The sequence below is a fragment of the Erythrolamprus reginae genome, chromosome 13 (genome assembly GCF_031021105.1).
Source record: "Erythrolamprus reginae isolate rEryReg1 chromosome 13, rEryReg1.hap1, whole genome shotgun sequence".
In the NCBI taxonomy this organism is placed as follows: domain Eukaryota; kingdom Metazoa; phylum Chordata; class Lepidosauria; order Squamata; family Dipsadidae; genus Erythrolamprus; species Erythrolamprus reginae.
In genome coordinates, this window is record NC_091962.1 from 15,826,887 (window position 1) to 15,842,912 (window position 16,026).

The 16,026-nt window shown below is 56.8% G+C and overlaps 1 protein-coding gene across 1 annotated transcript; it reads left to right on the plus strand.

The window, feature by feature from the left end:
• Positions 1 to 380: 380 nt before the first annotated feature.
• On the plus strand, positions 381 to 14,809 carry ZNF687 (zinc finger protein 687). Its single transcript, XM_070766321.1, is given in 10 exon segments — positions 381 to 495; positions 7,778 to 7,934; positions 7,936 to 10,015; positions 11,450 to 11,628; positions 11,742 to 11,918; positions 12,018 to 12,180; positions 12,283 to 12,618; positions 13,220 to 13,332; positions 13,437 to 13,578; positions 14,331 to 14,809. Coding segments are annotated over 9 exon segments (3,795 nt in total). The 5' UTR covers positions 381 to 495; positions 7,778 to 7,797; the 3' UTR covers positions 14,799 to 14,809.
• Positions 14,810 to 16,026: the final 1,217 nt, after the last annotated feature.

Genomic DNA, 16,026 nt, shown 5'->3' on the forward strand with positions numbered 1-16,026 from the left:
GATGAGAAGCCTCTGGGCAACTATGGCAGTCTTAGCCAATAAAATCGATGAAGGGGAGCTCACCCCGTCGAGTAAATTCCCTGAGACGCACAAAACGAGCTCCCCCGGCCAGCGGATGAGGTGTGCCCAGCATCGATAGGCAGGCCGCCCAACCAATAAATCAACAAGGCGACAGGAAGAGGCCAGCCCCCTCTGCTTCCTTCGCCTCCAAATGAAGTGGGCGGTGCATCACTCTGTAGCGAAGGCCCTTCACCCTATAGCCATCCGGAGCGTCTGCTCCCGCCCTTGAGTGACGTCCCGTTCAACCAACAGCAATTCGCCGAGACTCCGGAGCGACGGGAGGTCGATCCAATGCCCGGCTCGCGAGCGCCTGAGGGGGGGACGAAGCAGGAAGCGGCCGAGGAGGCGGAGGCCCTCAGAGCCGTCGACGGAAGCCCCGCGCCGAACGCGAAGCCCCCCACGCCGGGCCGCCGAGAGGGGGCCGGGCCCGCGCAGGTAGGAGGCCGTGGGGCCGCCTCAGGAAGCGGGGAGGGCAGGGCCCATGTGTGTGGGGGTGTCCCCTGCCGCCCCCCCCAGCTATGGGGAACCCCTCTCTCCCCCCCGAGGCCTCTGCAGCCCTCACTCTCCAGCCTTCGTGGGAAGGAGGGAGGACTAAAGCCCATCTCCCCTGGACTCCAGGTGCTATCGTCCTCACCCCCTGCGTGGAGCAAAAAAAAAAGAGACCAAATAACACACACACACACCCAAAAAAATCTCTGCTTTTCTCCAAAATCAATGCACCCCCCCTCAAAATAAAGCCTGCCTGAAGGGGGGGGCTGCTGAGATGAAAAATGTAATGCCCCCCCCCAATTTAAGATAGGGGGTGGATATTTTTCTATGGGGCGGGGGCAGACCTCGGGGGAGGGATCCCCAGCCCTAAAATAATAATAATAATAATAATAATAATAATAATAATAATAATAATAATTTATTAGATTTGTATGCCGCCCTTCTCCACAGACCCCCTAAAAACAGGGGGAGCCTTGAAACCCCCTCCCCTTCTGTCCCCCATTATGCCACTGGGCTAAAATCTCATTAACGCAAAAAAAGGGGATGTGGATATTTTTCCATTGGGGGGGCAGATCTGGGGGGGACCCCCCCATTAAGAAGTAGAATAAATAGAGATGAGGAGTTTGGGGGGGGGGTTCCTGCAAATCCCCTCTCTTTTGTGGCCTGAATCTGGATGAATGATTTTTAATGTTTTAGCCCTTTTTAGAATGGGTTGGACTAGCTATTTCTATGAATTGGATTTCAGATATGTTATTGTATATTATGTTATATATATTAATTGATTTGTTGTGAGCCGCCCCAAGTCCATGGAGAGGGAAGGCATACAAGTCCAATCAATCAATCGATAAACTAATTAACTAACTAAGTAACTAACTAATTAACTAGCATGCAGCATTTTCTCTGGGGACTGAAGAGGGGCATCTCTGCTCCTTTTGTGGCAATTTTAATATTAAATTTAATTTTAATATTTCACCATTTTGAAAGTTGGTTGGCCTGCCGTATAACTTGCACAGCCTCCAAATTTCCTGTCCACCCACCATGCAGAGAGTCCTTACCAGCCGTGGACCTGGTCAGCTTTACTCCCTTCTTTTTAATCAAAATTAATCCAGGGTCGCCTAGGTTACGAGCATCCTCTATCTCCCCTGGGTTGAGGGAGTTGAAAGTATCACAGGTGTGTTTGCAAATGTTTGAATTGAGTTTTAGGCGATGCAAAGTCATCGCGTGCAGGACCTAAATTGGGGGGGGGGGTTATGTACTTTTTATTTTATTTGATGCACTTTTGAAGTCTGGAAATTTCTCTTTGGGGGTAGGGCTCATATCTTCCTGTTATATGGTGAATCTCTGGGGCAGGAGGAAAAAGTTAAAGAGGGCAGGAAGCTCCTGGTTGTGGGGAGAATGAATCTTTAATTCACTTTTGTTCTTGGTTTTCCCCCCCTTTCTTTCTAAATCCTGTGCAACTCTTTTCTGTCCAGCGGACAAAACTTGGCCTCGCCTACCGATCTGCGCCCAATGCATTGGGGCAGGGATCTCCAACCTTGGCAACTTTAAGCCTGGCGGACTTCAACTCCCAGAATTCCCGGAGTTCAGCTCAGCCAGGCTTAAAGTCGCCCAAGGTTGGTGGACCCCCACATTGGGGGAATCTTTGCCACAAGTACATAAATGCTCACAATGTGTGAATTGGATGGAAGCAGGAAAAGCAGATTTTTTTTAAATTTGGATTTTTCTTTTCTTAATTTTCGCCCTGAGTTCGGATGGAGATGGGCGGCTTAAAAATCCCAGCAAATAATTAAATCCTTGAGAAATGTGTCAGTTGCGGAAACAGCCAAACAGCTATGGGCTTCTTTCTTGTGTCCTCTTTGGTTAAAATGAATGTACGTGAGTGTGTTTATTTATTCAAAGGGACCCCAAGCTTTTTTATTACACTTCCTCAGAAGCAAAAGAGTTTTTCCCTCACATTGGGGCATTGTTGTTTTTTTGAAGTGTGGTGTCCACTTCCTTCCTGGGGGTGTTGATTGTGAATGAGGTGCCAGGTATTGTTTAGCTATTCATTCTGCCCATTATGCCCTGGGTGATAATGTGCCTGCCAGACCTCTTCCTTCTCCTGCTGACCTGGGTTTCTTATGCTTAAGACCTCGGCCATTTCCAGCCAATCAAGGTTGTATTTTCATTAAAATTAACCCCCCTTCCTCCTCCTCCTCCCCAGTGGGGTTTGAGGGCCCCCCCCCCTTTCTCTTCTTTCTCCTCCCTGTGCTTAGTATTTTGAAGTTAGCAGATGGTCCTGTCTTAATTCTCTTAAATGGACTGGAATTTAATCTCTTGCCAGACAAGGTGGAGTCCGGCGTGGGCAGCTGCCCTGGGCGTTAATTCATCAGTAAACTCTCTCCATACAAGAATAGAAACATAGAAACACAGAAACATAGAAGATTGACAGCAGAAAAAGACCTCATGGTCCATCTAGTCTGCCCTTATACTTATTCCCTGTATTTTATCTTAGGATGGATCTGTGTTTATCCCAGGCATGTTTCAATTCAATTCCTGTGGATTGACCAACCACGTCTGCTGGATGTTTGTTTCAAGCATCTATGACTCTTTCAGTCAAATAATATTTTTTCACGTTGCTTCTGATCTTTCCCCCAACTAACTTCAGATTGTGTCCCCTTGTTCTTGTGTTCACTTTCCTATTAAAAACACTTCCCTCCTGGACCTTATTTAACCCTTTGACATATTTAAATGTTTCTATCGTGTCCCCCCTTTCCCTTCTGACCTCCAGACTGGACAGATGGAGTTCGTTAAGTTTTTCCTGATACATTTTATGCTTGAGACCTTCCACCATTCTTGTCGCCCGTCTTTGGACCCCTTCAATTTTGTCAAGACTTTAGTAAAAAGTCTCTCCATGCAAACACCCCTCCCCGGAGAAATGGAAGTGTTGGGTTTTGAACCCTGTGCTGGAGGTGGGGAGCTGGAAAAATGGGTGGCCTGCCCCTACTTTGGAGTTGGGGTGAGTGTTTATGGGATGGAATAGAATAGAAAACAGGAATAGAATAGAATTATGGGTCAAGTGTGATTGGACACATAAGGAACTTGTCTTTCAGTGTTGGTAAAAGAGACATTTGTCAAGAATCATGAGTTGCAATACTTAATGATTGTCATAAGGGGCAAGATTGTTCCGGTCGCACCACGAGGCTGGTTAGTTGGTCAACTTCCCGTCTGGAGACGATTTCATGGTCGCCTCAAATGAGACCCATCCCTGTTGTATCATCTGCAAAATTCAGCAGTTTGTACAGCGCAAGGATAAAAAAAAATTCCAGGCTTCCTTTGGGTTTGTTTCGGCCCCTGCCTGGTGCGCACTACAGGGTAAGGTGAGAAGAGGGGTCAAAATCAGGGAGGAGGGAGGAGGTGGGAGCAGGCCACGAAATAAACCTTTGGTTCAGCAGGTGGGCTTCTGTGGGGTGGCCCCCTTCCCCAGCCTCTGCCCTTCTCCTTCATTCTTCATTTCCACCCTTAACCCAACATTTCTTCATAAGGATAAATGGTGCACCCCAGACCACTAGCCATAAGTTTGGTTATCGAAATGGATGTCCGAGTGCCGCCTCTATGTGGGTTGAGGCAGGCAGGGTTCCCTTGGGTCCCACGTGTTGGGGGTCAGGGGAAAGGGAGGGTTCTGCCTTCTCTTTCTGCTCAAGATCCCCATGGACAATTGGGACACAGAAGGCTGGACTCGAGGGACTTTGGCCCCATTCAGCAGGGCTGTTCTTATGTTCCTTCCTTCATTCCTTCCTTTATTTCCTTCCTCCCTCCCTCCCTTCCTCCCTCCCTCCCTCCCTTCCTTCTCTCCTTCTCTCCCTTATTAAAACAGGTGTCTGAGTGCCGCCTCTATGTGGGTTGAAGCAGGCAGGGTTCCCTTGGGTGCCACTTGTAGGGGGTCCCGGGAAAAGGAGGGTCTTGCCTTCTCTTTCTGCTCAAGGTCCCCCTGGACAATTGGGGGGCCACTGGGGGACACAGAAGGCTGGACTCGAGGGTCTTTGGCCCCATTCAGCAGGGCCCCTCTTATATTCCACTCCGAGTCTTCGGAGAGGGGCGGCATACAAATCTAATAAATAATAATAATAATAATAATAATAATAATAATAATAATAATAATAATAATAATGCTCTTATAAATATTGGGGCTTTCTTTTCAACCTGTTTCCTTCACACACTCCCCAAGACTTCAGTGAGCCCTAATGTGGCAGACTTCCACCCCAAGGACAAAAAAATTAAATTTCCCGTCACATGGGCCCATTTTTTTTAAAAAAATTTGGGATCAGTGAAGGGGGCTACGAGAATCCAGCGCTGATTATTGCCCTGCGCGATGCCCTGGCGGAGCGCAACCTAGCAAGCAGCCCAGCTGTTCCTCCCAGAGGCTGTGGCAGCTGACGGTCCCCTATCGCCATCCCTGCGCCCCCTCAGACGCTGAGCAGTGGCGGCGGCTATTGAAATCCCTGGCGGGGGAAGCCCAGCCTTTAGCCATTCGAGAGGTCCGGAATCCCTTCTACATCTTGCAGAGCCCGGGACTGTTGTGGCTGGTGGTTGTGAAGAGGCGGAGGGACGTGGTCGGTTCGAGAAGAGGAAGCTGTTTGTGGACCTTGGTGTGACTCTGTTTGGGTCCCCTGCCTCTAGGGAACCGGTCTGTTTGGGATCAACTTGCAGGGATGACCAGTCGACCGCCCACCGCGAAGCTTTTTGAGCGTTGCCTCCTTAGACATTGTCCGTGGTGGAGATTGTCGGAGGGTTCCTGCTCTTATAAAATGACTTTGTAGCAGAGTTGAGGAGTGGGAAACAGATTGATTGATTGATTGATTTGTTTGATTTGATTTGTTTGATTTGATTTGTATGCCACCCCTCTCAGAGGACTCGGAGTGACTCACAACAACAATAACAATACAGTACAAATATAATCGTTAAAACTAAAGTTAAAACCCACATGATTCTTGACCAATGTCTATTTTATTTTATGTAGGCTGAGAGCATCTGCACCAAGACAAATTCCTTGTGTGTCCAATCACACTTGGCCAATAAAATTCTATTCTATCCTATCATTAAAAAAAACAATCGATGCTACACAATCATCCCATACTCAAGTCCTACTAGTCAGAAGGGGCCACATTCATCCGCCCATGCCTGGCAACATAGATGGGTTTTCAGAGTCTTGCAGAAGGCGAGGAGGGTGGGGGCAGTTTGAATTTCCGGGGGGGGGTGTGATTCCAGAGGGCCGGGGCAGCCACAGAGAAGGCTCTTCCCCTGAGTCCCGCCAGACGGCATTGTTTAGTCGATGGGACCTGGAGAACTCTGTGGGACCTAAACAGACCTGGTGGTGGTGGGGATAACGTGGCTTTCAGTCCGAAAGGGAACCAGAGGGGACAGAGGACGATGGGGAGAGGCTGGGGGCCCCAGAGTGTTGCTCCAGAAACATTGCACGGGCTTGGGCCTCCCATCCCAGCCGCACAACCCTCTGGCACCAACGCTCCCCTTGCAGACCGAGCGCCCTGGCCAGGCGTCCTTCAACGTCTGGGGCTGGACTCTACTGGATCAACAGGATCCCTTGAACCTCCCCTGCTCTGGAGGAGCCTTGCTTGAGTTGTGCCCCTGAGCAACAGTGGGTGTGTTGGCACCTGTTCACCCACACACCAGGGGCCAGGCCTTCCTATCTCTCTTAGGGAGGGGTCCCTCTCTCGTAGAACCCCTCCCCTCTGGTCCTTTGGCCTGGCGCCTCCCTCCTCCTCCTCCTCCAAACAGCCCTAATTTTCTCTCTTGCCAGGTCGGCCCTTCCTGCCCTCAACCTGGGGGCTCCAAGGGGTGGGAAAGGGGTTTTATATGGGTGGGGGGGCTGCCCAGAGGCCTGGGCGTCAGCAGATGGCAGAGAAGGGCACCTTTGGGGACGGGGGACGACGATGACACATAATTGCCCAACCAAGGAGAGTGGCACGCCTGGGCTGGAGAGAAGCAGCCCTGCCTTCCTCCCCTCCCTGGGGGGGAGCTGGGTGCTTGTTTTCCTCCGCGCGGCCTTCTCTCTGCAGCTGGGGGGGGGGGGGGGGCTGAGCATAGAGCGAGTGCGCCAGCCTCCCTCTCTCTCCCTGGGCAGCACCTGGCTCCCTGGCCCGGCAGGAGGGGGAGGTCCTGAGCTGCCACCTTCCTCCTCCTCCCCCTCCTTTGCCCGTCTCCCACCCCGGTTCCTGGCCTCTGGGGAGCCCCCTCGCCAGGTGAGCGGTGTGGCCTCGCAGGGGCCCTGTCTGCGGTGTGGGTGGAGAGGAGTGGCACATTCCTGGCAGGCGGGTTCTGCCTTCCGGGAAGACGGCCCTGCGTCCCTTCCTCAGAGGCCAGCCAGGAATGAAGGCGATGGGAACCTGGGATGCCACCCCAAGAGTTACCCACCCCATGGATTTGGGAATAGAGGCATCGGACCAGACCACTGGCGGGACCGACTCCTGCCGCACGAATCCCACAGAGCCGGCCTTCTCCAGGTCCCCTCAACTGGACAGTGTCGCTTAGGGGGAGGACTAGGGCAGGGATGGCAAACCTTTTTTTCCCCTCAGGCGCCGATATAGTGCAATTTATGCGCGCGCGTGCCCACACCCATGTTCAATACCTCTCCATGTGCCCACAGTCCCCCATTTCCTGACTTCCAGTGGGCCTGGCAGACCCATTTCCCCCTTCCCCAAGTTCCAGAGGCTTTCGTGGAGCTTGGGGAGGGCAAAAACGCCCTCCCCTGACCCCCCTGGAGGACCTCCGGAGGCCGAGAAGCCTCTACGCAGGCCAGATATCACTCAATTTATGACTTTATGGGCGCCTGGTAGCGCTTCACGCCGTTTAATTAGCAGCTGGTTTTTCCAGAAAACAGGGCTCTCACCTGTGTTTGTCTCTGTGCGTGTCAACTATTAAGCAAGATTGTTGGCGCTCGTTAATTGAGTAAGCGGAGGTTTGAACAAACTGGGGCAGAACACCCTGCCTGCCTTTTGGGTCCAGGGGGTCCCACTCTTCCCACAATGCCGATGGTCCATACTTCCTGTTTTCCCACAGTCATGATGCCTGGTGTGTTATTGTTTCAAAATTCTGTCAGATAAATAATAAACATTATTGGTATTGTTACAGTTGTTGTCTCTCGAGGGCTGCCTGTATTCCACCTCTGTCCAGGGGGAGGCTGGGCCCCGTTGTGTCCCTCTAGTCTTGACCGCTGGCCCTTGTCTTCCAGAGCCTCGGGAGCCCCTCGCCATGGGGGACATGAAGACCCCGGATTTCGACGACCTCTTGGCGGCCTTCGACATCCCCGACATCGACACCAGCGAGGCCATCCACTCGGGCCACGAGGAGGCCGAGGCTCCTGCCCGTCCGGTCCCTGCTGAGGGGGGCCGCCCCCGAGCACGCCCTGCCGCACGCCGACATCACCACCGTCAGCGTCATTGTCAAGAACACCGTCTGCCCCGAGCAGCTGGAGCCGGCCGACGGGCGCCTCAAAGATGGCGCTGGCCACCGCTTGCTGCAAAACGGCTTCGCGGCGCCTGAGGCCCCTCGGCTCTCCCCGGCCCCCTCAGCAGAAGCTGCGGCCCCCACCAATGGAGAGTGTTGGGCCCTGAAGGAGAAGGCCCCCAAGAGCCTGGACCTCTTCTCCCCGTTCAGCCCCGAGCCCCACAAGGACGGCGAAGCAGACCTAATTGACCAGCCGCGAGGATGCAAGGCGAAGGAGCAGGGCCTCGTGGGATCGGCCGTCCCGCCAGCACCCCTTTTGTCCGCCGCCCCCTCCCTGGATGGCCCCGAACCCGTTAAAGAGAGCCTGGGACCCTCCTCACCCCCTCCTCCGGCCTTCGAAACGTGTCCTGCAGGCGGGATGGCCCCCCCGCTGACCCCTCCTCCGCCTCCTCTTCCCTTGATCAAGCAGGAGGTGGACTGCGAGGTGGCTTGTCAGGGCTCCAGCCCGTTGGTCCCCCCAAAATCTGCTTCTTCCTGCTACTCCGTGGAGATGTCCCCCCGGGGTCCCTGGCCTGGCTCAGAGCCGGACCTGGAGGCAGAGCAGGGCGGCCCGCCTGACCTCAAGCAGTCCCTCCCCAGCCCCCGGGAGCAGAAGGGAGGCAGTCCTGGGCCGCCCCGGGTCTCCCCAAAGCCCCCTGGCGATGGGTCCCTGAAAGAAGAGCCACTGGAGAAGCCCCTCCAGGGCCCGCCAGCCCCTTCCAGTGGGGAGGAAGAGGAGGAGGAGGAGGAAGAGGAGGGGGACCAGAGTCCTGGTTCCCCCTCGTCCACTTCCTCGCGGCCCCTCAAGGTCAGGATCAAGACCATCAAGACCTCCTCCGGAAGCATCACCCGGACGGTGACCAGGGTCTCCTCCGACTCCGATCCGGCAGCCGCCAAGTTGTCCTCGGATCAGGGGGTCCCGGAGACCCCGATGGCCGTGGACGCCCCCCTCCCCGCTGTCATCGCGCAGAAGGAAGAACCCGCTCCGGAAAGCCCCAGCAAGGCCCCGCCAAAGCCGCCCGAAGCCCCCAAGGTGGTGAGCGTCCAGCTGGGCGACGGGACCAAGCTGAAGGGCACGGTGCTGCCCGTCTCCACCATCCAGAACGCCAGCAGCGCCATGCTGATGGCGGCCAGCGTGGCCCAGCAGAAGGCGGTGGTGCTGCCCAGCAAGGCCCTGGCCAAGAGCATCCTCAGCCTGGTGCCCCAGGCCCTCCCCAAGGGGCCCCCCGAGGTCCGCGGCGGAGGGCCTGCCCCGCCCGCCAGCCAGAAGCTCAACGGCACCACGGTGGTGGTGATGCAGCCCCCTCCGACGCCGAAGCCCTCGCCCCCCGCCGCGCCCGCCAGCACCACGGTCATCTCCCGCAGCCAGTCCAGCCTGGTGGAGGCCTTCAACAAGATCCTCAACAGCAAGAACCTGCTCCCGCCTTACAAGCCCAACCTGCTTCCGCCGGCCGAGTCCAGCCTGACCCTGCCGCCGCTGGGCTACCGCTGCCTGGAGTGCGGCGACGCCTTCGCCCTGGAGAGGAGCCTGGCCCGCCACTACGACCGGCGCAGCCTGCGGGTGGAGGTGACCTGCAACCACTGCGCCAAGCGGCTGGTCTTCTTCAACAAGTGCAGCCTGCTCCTCCACGCCCGCGAGCACAAGGACAAGGGCCTGGTCATGCAGTGCTCCCACCTGGTCATGCGGCCCATCGCCCTCGACCAGATGGTGGGGCAGCCCGACGTGGCCCCCGTGGCCCCCATGGCTGCTTCCCTCAGCCAGGCCGGCAAGGCCGCAGCCTCCCCGGCCGGCAACACAACGGACGCTGGAGTGGCCAACGGGGTCACCAGTCAGGATCTGCCCGTCCTGCCTCTGAGCGGCGGCAACACCAGCACCGCCGAGCCGGCCACCAACTCCTGCCAGTGCCTGGAATGCAAAGAACAGTGCAAGGACAAGGCTGGGCTGGCCGCCCACTTCCAGCAGGCCGGGAGCACCACCTCCACGGTAAATTGGGGTGGGGGGCGGGACGGGAGGGGGGCGGCTGAACCCAAATCCCCTGGACCGCCAGGCCCTTGGCTCTTCCCAAGCGACCGGGCAGCCTGTTCGATGTAAAAGAATAATCAGTGCGGCCCTTCCGCAGAGGAGAACGTGGTGGTGGTGGTAGATGCCCAGCTAAGATCCCAGAGATAGCAGCAAACACAGTGGTGCCTCGTCTTACGGACGCCTCTTCATACGAACCTTTCGAGATACGAACCCGGTGCTTAAGATTCTTTTTGCCTCTTCTTCTGAACTATTTCCACCTTACGAACCCTCCCCTCCCCTCGCTGGGAATCCTCACCTCTGGACTTCCGTTGCCAGCCGAAGCGCCCGTTCGTACGTTGCTGGGATTCCCCTGAGCCCCCCCTCCTCGCTGGGATTACCTTAATTTTTGCTGGCGCTGCTTTGAATCCCAGCGAGGGGTTCGGCTGGCAACAGAGGTCCGGAGGCGGGGATTCCCAGCGAGGGGAGGCGAGGGGGAATCCCAGCAACGCAAGACCAGTTGCTTTAGCTGGCAACGGACGTCCGGAGGCGGGGATTCCCAGCAGCGCAAGGAGAAAGGGGGTGACTTTTGGGGTGGGGTTGCAGGCGTTATTTGCTTTTACATTGATTCCTGTGGGGAAAATTGCTTCTTCTCACGAACGTTTCTACTTACGAACCTGGTCATTAATTAAGTTCGTAAGACGAGGGACCACTGTACTACGAGGGTCGCCCAGAAAGTAATGCACCACGTTTTATTTTCTCCAGCCATTATTCATCGAACACCATGAAACTGACACACAAAAAATAAGGACGTGTCTTCTACACTCTCTGTTTTTCCCACGTGACCTCTGTGTCCTTCCTCCAGCGAGGCACAAGGGCGCGTGGGCCCTGTGGGTGACACTCCTGGTTCTGGTCACGAAGCCCTTTCCGCACCTCTCCCTCACAATGTCTCCCGCGACTAACCGTACTTCTGTCGACTGCGGGTTCTCCACCCACGGCACACAACCCTTGGCCAACGTTCCCAACAGTTTCTTTCTCCGCAGTGAGAAATTCAATGAGGACAGGCTGCTTGCAACGTACGTGGCTTACGGACGACCGTTTCGAAACACGGCTGCAGCTACGCTCTCTCTCTCTGACGGGATGCAACATTTTCACACACGCACTCCCGACCGTTCACATAATGTTTCGCACATGTGCCGTTAAGGCTGAGAAAAAGAAGTGTTGCGTTGCTTTCTGTCCAACCCTCGTATCGCCAGGCCACGTACATTAAATGTGTAGATGTTATTTATATGATTTATATTGTTTCCCAGCGGGAAAGAGACGGGGGGGGGGGGGGCTGGCCAACCCAGAGTGGCCCCTTTCCTCCCCTTGTTGAAGGCCCCCCCCTCCCTTTCTGCCTCCCCCTCCCCAATCCTCCAGGTGTGCAACAGCTGTCCGATGATCATGGCCAACCCCTGCAGCCTGAGCGCCCACCTGCGCATGCACAAGAGCCGCCCGCCCCACATCTGCCCCGAGTGTGGGGGGAACTTCCTGCTGGCCAACTTCGACGCCCACCTGAAGGACGCCTGCCTCCACTTCTCCCGCAGGATCGGCTACAGGTGAGGCCCCTTCACCAGCCCCCCCCTCCTCCTCTTCCGCCTGGCGCCCTGGGGGGGTGTCGGAGGGTCTCTGGGCCTGGCCTGACACCCCCCCCCCGCTCCCTCCTGCCCAGGTGCCCCAGCTGCTCGGTGGTCTTTGGCGGCGTGAACTCCATCAAGTCCCACATCCAGGCGTCTCACTGCGAGGTCTTCCACAAGTGCCCGGTCTGCCCCATGGCCTTCAAGTCGGCCCCCAGCGCCCACGGCCACATCTACACCCAGCACCCGGGCTTCAGCAACCAGCAGTCCAAGTAAGGCTGAGTGACCGGGGGCACGGTCCCTCCAGCGTTGGGGTCGGGGGCACCTGATGGCCCTTACACCACCACCCCCGTCCACCTGTGTGTTCCCAGGATGATCTACAAGTGTGCCATGTGCGACACGGTGTTCACCCAGAAGCCCCTGCTCTCCTCCCACTTCGACCAGCACCTGATCAACCAGCGGGTCAGCGTCTTCAAGTGCCCCGACTGCCCGCTGCTCTTCGCCCAGAAGCGGACCATGCTGGAGCACCTCAAGGTCAGCAGAGTGGTGGTGGGGGAACGGCCGGGGATGGGAGGGGCAGGGGAGGGCAACTGGACCAGGACTGACCGCGGCCTCTTGTCTCCCTCCCGCCCTCAGAACAGCCACCAGCCTCCACAGCCGCCCCCGAAGCCCAAAGAGGAAGCGGTCCAGAAGCCTCCCCCCGCCGCCCCCAAGCCCAGCCCGGCTGAGGAGGAGCCCCCTGCGCCCGTCCCCAAGCTGCCCCCCTCCTCCTCCTCCTCCTCTTCCTCCTCCTCCTCGGAAGACGACCCCCCCAGCTCCCCCGAGCTGCGCAAGAGCAAACGAGCCCGGTTCCAGCGGAAGGCAGAGCTGAGCCGGCGGTCGCGCAGCAACGGCTGGACCTGCGGCATCTGCCACTCCTGGTTCCCCGAGAGGGACGAGTACGTGGTGCACATGAAGAAGGTCCATGGGAAGGTGAGTAAGGGGCCCTGGGGCCACGGGGAGACCCTTAGCTGGTGGGTGGGGGTCCCAAATGAGAGCGCTCCTTGTCCACCTCAGGTCATGGAGGAGGATGAGCCCGGCCCCTCTGGAGACCCTGGGCTGGAGGGGTGGGGTTGTCGGGTGAAGCAGAGAGTGAGGGAGGGAGTGACCCGAGTGAGCCTGGGGAACCACTAGAGGGGGCTGGTGAGGCAGTGGGGGAGCGGTCCCAGTCAGAAGAGGAGGAAGACACCAGAGTGGACAGCCAGTGGATCGACCCTCACTACACAGGAGATTGCTCCGAAGGGGAGAGGAGTTGCCTAGTAGTAAAAGGTGTTCACACACCCCCTCGGCCTCTGGCGCTTAATTAACCTTATTGATTGGACTCGGGGCGACTCACACGGAGCGCGCTCAGTTGCCAATTGTTCCGGTTGCGCCACAAAGCTTTTGAGTCGGTGGGTCCGTGCACAGACGGAGGCAGGGAGGGTGTGTTTGTGTGTGTGTGTGTGTGGGGGGGTGTTTCATATCCAGTTTTGGGGGGAGGGTCCTCATTCTCCTAACATTGTCATCTCCCCCCCCTCCCCATAATCCCCGCCAGTGTGTGAAGAAGTTTCCCTGCCACCTGTGCGAACGCTCCTTCTGCTCCGCCCCCAGCCTGCGCAGGCACATCCGGGTCAACCACGAGGGCATCAAGAGGGTCTACCCCTGCAGGTAGGCCACACCCTCCCCCCCCCCGCCTTCTGCCCGTGTGGGTGTCTCCGTGCCCCCCCTCCTCCCGGGCACCCACCCACCCCTCCCTCCTCCCCCCCTCCCAGGTACTGCACGGAAGGGAAACGGACCTTCAGCAGCCGGCTCATCCTGGAGAAACACATCCAGGTGCGACACGGGATCAAGGTGACCGACGTGAACCGGAGCGAGGAGGTGCTCGCCACCCGCCTGGGCTCCCGGAACTCTCAGGTAGGTGGGGGGCTGCGACCCCCCTCCCCAAAACCTCTGCGGGGATTCAGGGGAACCTCAGCAGCCTCCGTAGAGATGGGCCAGGGGGTCTGATTGTGGGTGGGGTGGGGGTGGGGGCAGAATGTAGGTAGGGGGTTCATAAATGCAGCCCTCAACCCACAATTCAACCCAGAATTTCTGGGGGGGGGGGGGTTGGGTTTTTTTGTAAATATCATAACATACAAACGTCGGGGAAATATCGGGGGGAATTTCAAAATGCTCCCCCCCCCCCATTAAGATTATGTCCAATTAAATTAAAAAATTACGGCTTGATTCATGAATCCATCTGGAACGGGGGGGGGGGGCTTATAAATCTAATAAAATAAAATCAATAAAATAATTCCCCCGAATTAACTAGATCGCAAGTTACAGGGAAACGGCGGGGAAATATCAGGGAATTTCAAAATTATTATTATTACTATTATTACTATTATTATTACTATTATTGTTATTACTGTTGTTATTGTTGCTGTTATTATTATTATTATTATTATTATAATTATTAATTAGATTTGTATTCTGCCCCTCTCTGAAGACTCAGGGCAGCTCACAGCATATAATATAAAACAACCAATGTTTTTCCCCCTGGGCCCCCTGTAGAAAGCTGCCCCCTGTCCTCGTGGCTGGTCTCTTGGGTGGGGCTGGGGGGTCCCTCCAACTCCCCCCCCCTCTGGACGGCCTTGCTCATCCCGCCCTCTCCCTCCGCCCCGCAGGCGTCCAGCCGCAAGCACAAGCTCTCCTCGGACGACGGCGACTCGTGCAGCGAAGAGCCGGACAGCACCACCCCGCCCTCCAAGACCCCCAAGGGCAGCCGGCGCTCCCCCTACCACTGCCGCAAGTGCGGCTACGTGGCCCCGACGGCGGCCGACTTCCAGGAGCACATCCCCCGTCACCGGACAGGCGAGAGCACCCACCAGTGCCACGAGTGCGGACTCTGCTTCGCCTCCCAGGGCTCCCTCAACCGCCACCGCTTCATCACCCACAAGAGGAAGCGGGGGGAGCCGGGGGAGGCGCCCAGGGGGGGCAGCCCGGAGGGGGGGTCCCCCTCGGCCCAGGAGGGCGGCCTCTCCTGCACCGTCTGCGGCAAGGCCTTCGACACCCAGCTCAACCTCAAGACTCACTTCCGCACGCACGGCATGGCCTTCATCAAGGCCCGACAGACCGGGGGTGCCGAGAACTAGCCTGCCCCCCCAACCCCCCCCCCCGTGGTCCGCGAGACTTCTCCCGCCACGGCTCGAGCGATGGAGTCGCCGCCTCGTTTATTATCGTCCCGGCCCTGACGCCTCTCACGACTCCCGGCCTCCCTTGGCCAGCAGCACGGGGGGGGGGGGGGGGCTGAGTTGGGGGGGTTCCCTCTTTTTCACACCCCACGCGGTCCAAGGGTTCCGGGCTTCAAGGGTTCGATTCCCGCCAGAAGTGACCCCCGCCGTAGGTGTCAATGGTCAGTCGGGACGGCTGGACTTCAACCCTGGCCGCGCTGCCCTGCTTGAGCGACACGGGTGTTGAAGTAGGACGCATGAAAGGGACACGCGTGTTTGCGGGAGGCTGCCCCCCCTTCCTCTCCCCCTCCCGTAAAAGGCAGGTTGCGCAATTCCTTTGTCCTCCATCGCCACTCCGGTTTTCTTGAGGAATGAGGGTCTCTTCTTCCCCCCCTCCATCTTTGTTTCCCCTGCCAAGGAAGAACACCCCCTCCCCCCCAGATCATGGCTTGATTCACTCCCATCCCGGATAGAAAGGTGGCTTGGCGTCTCCTTCGCTGACTAATCATGGCTAGATTCAAACTAAGGGAAATTTTTTTTTTAAAAAAATCCCTTTTTCTAAACCATCATTGAGAAGCCAGCTGGGGCTGAGCCCCCCCAATGTGGTTGGGGTCTTCTACAGGGGGCAGGGGAAAGAAATTGGCTCATGGAGAGGGACAGGGGGGGGGGGGGTCTTCACTGGCCCCTCAATTCAGTCCCTGGGCTCCCCCAGGAAAGTTGATCAGGATAATCAGGTTGTTTCTCTGCCACCCAGGTTTTTTTCTAGTGTCTGTTTACTCTCCAACACTCCCCCCCCCTCCATTTCTAGCCCTATCCTGCCCCCCCCCCCAAGCCTTCCTCTTCCGGTTTTCCCAAACTCCAAAGCCACGTCCCCATCTGGTAAAGCTCCTTTTGGAAAACGCTGGTTCTTCTCCGGACAATTTGAGACTTGGCAGCCACGAGTTCGAGAGACGCACATCCCCATCCTTTAGATCTTCATGTGTCCTGGAATTGTGAACATTAATTTTTCTTGGCTGGGTGGGGGGTGTTGTCTTAAGGCATTTCCTTTTTGGGGAATGGGGGGTGTCTGTCTCGGTTTGTGTTTCTTTTACTTCCTGGGTTTGCTTTGGTTTATTATTATTATTATTATTATTTGGGGGGGGGGTTGTCA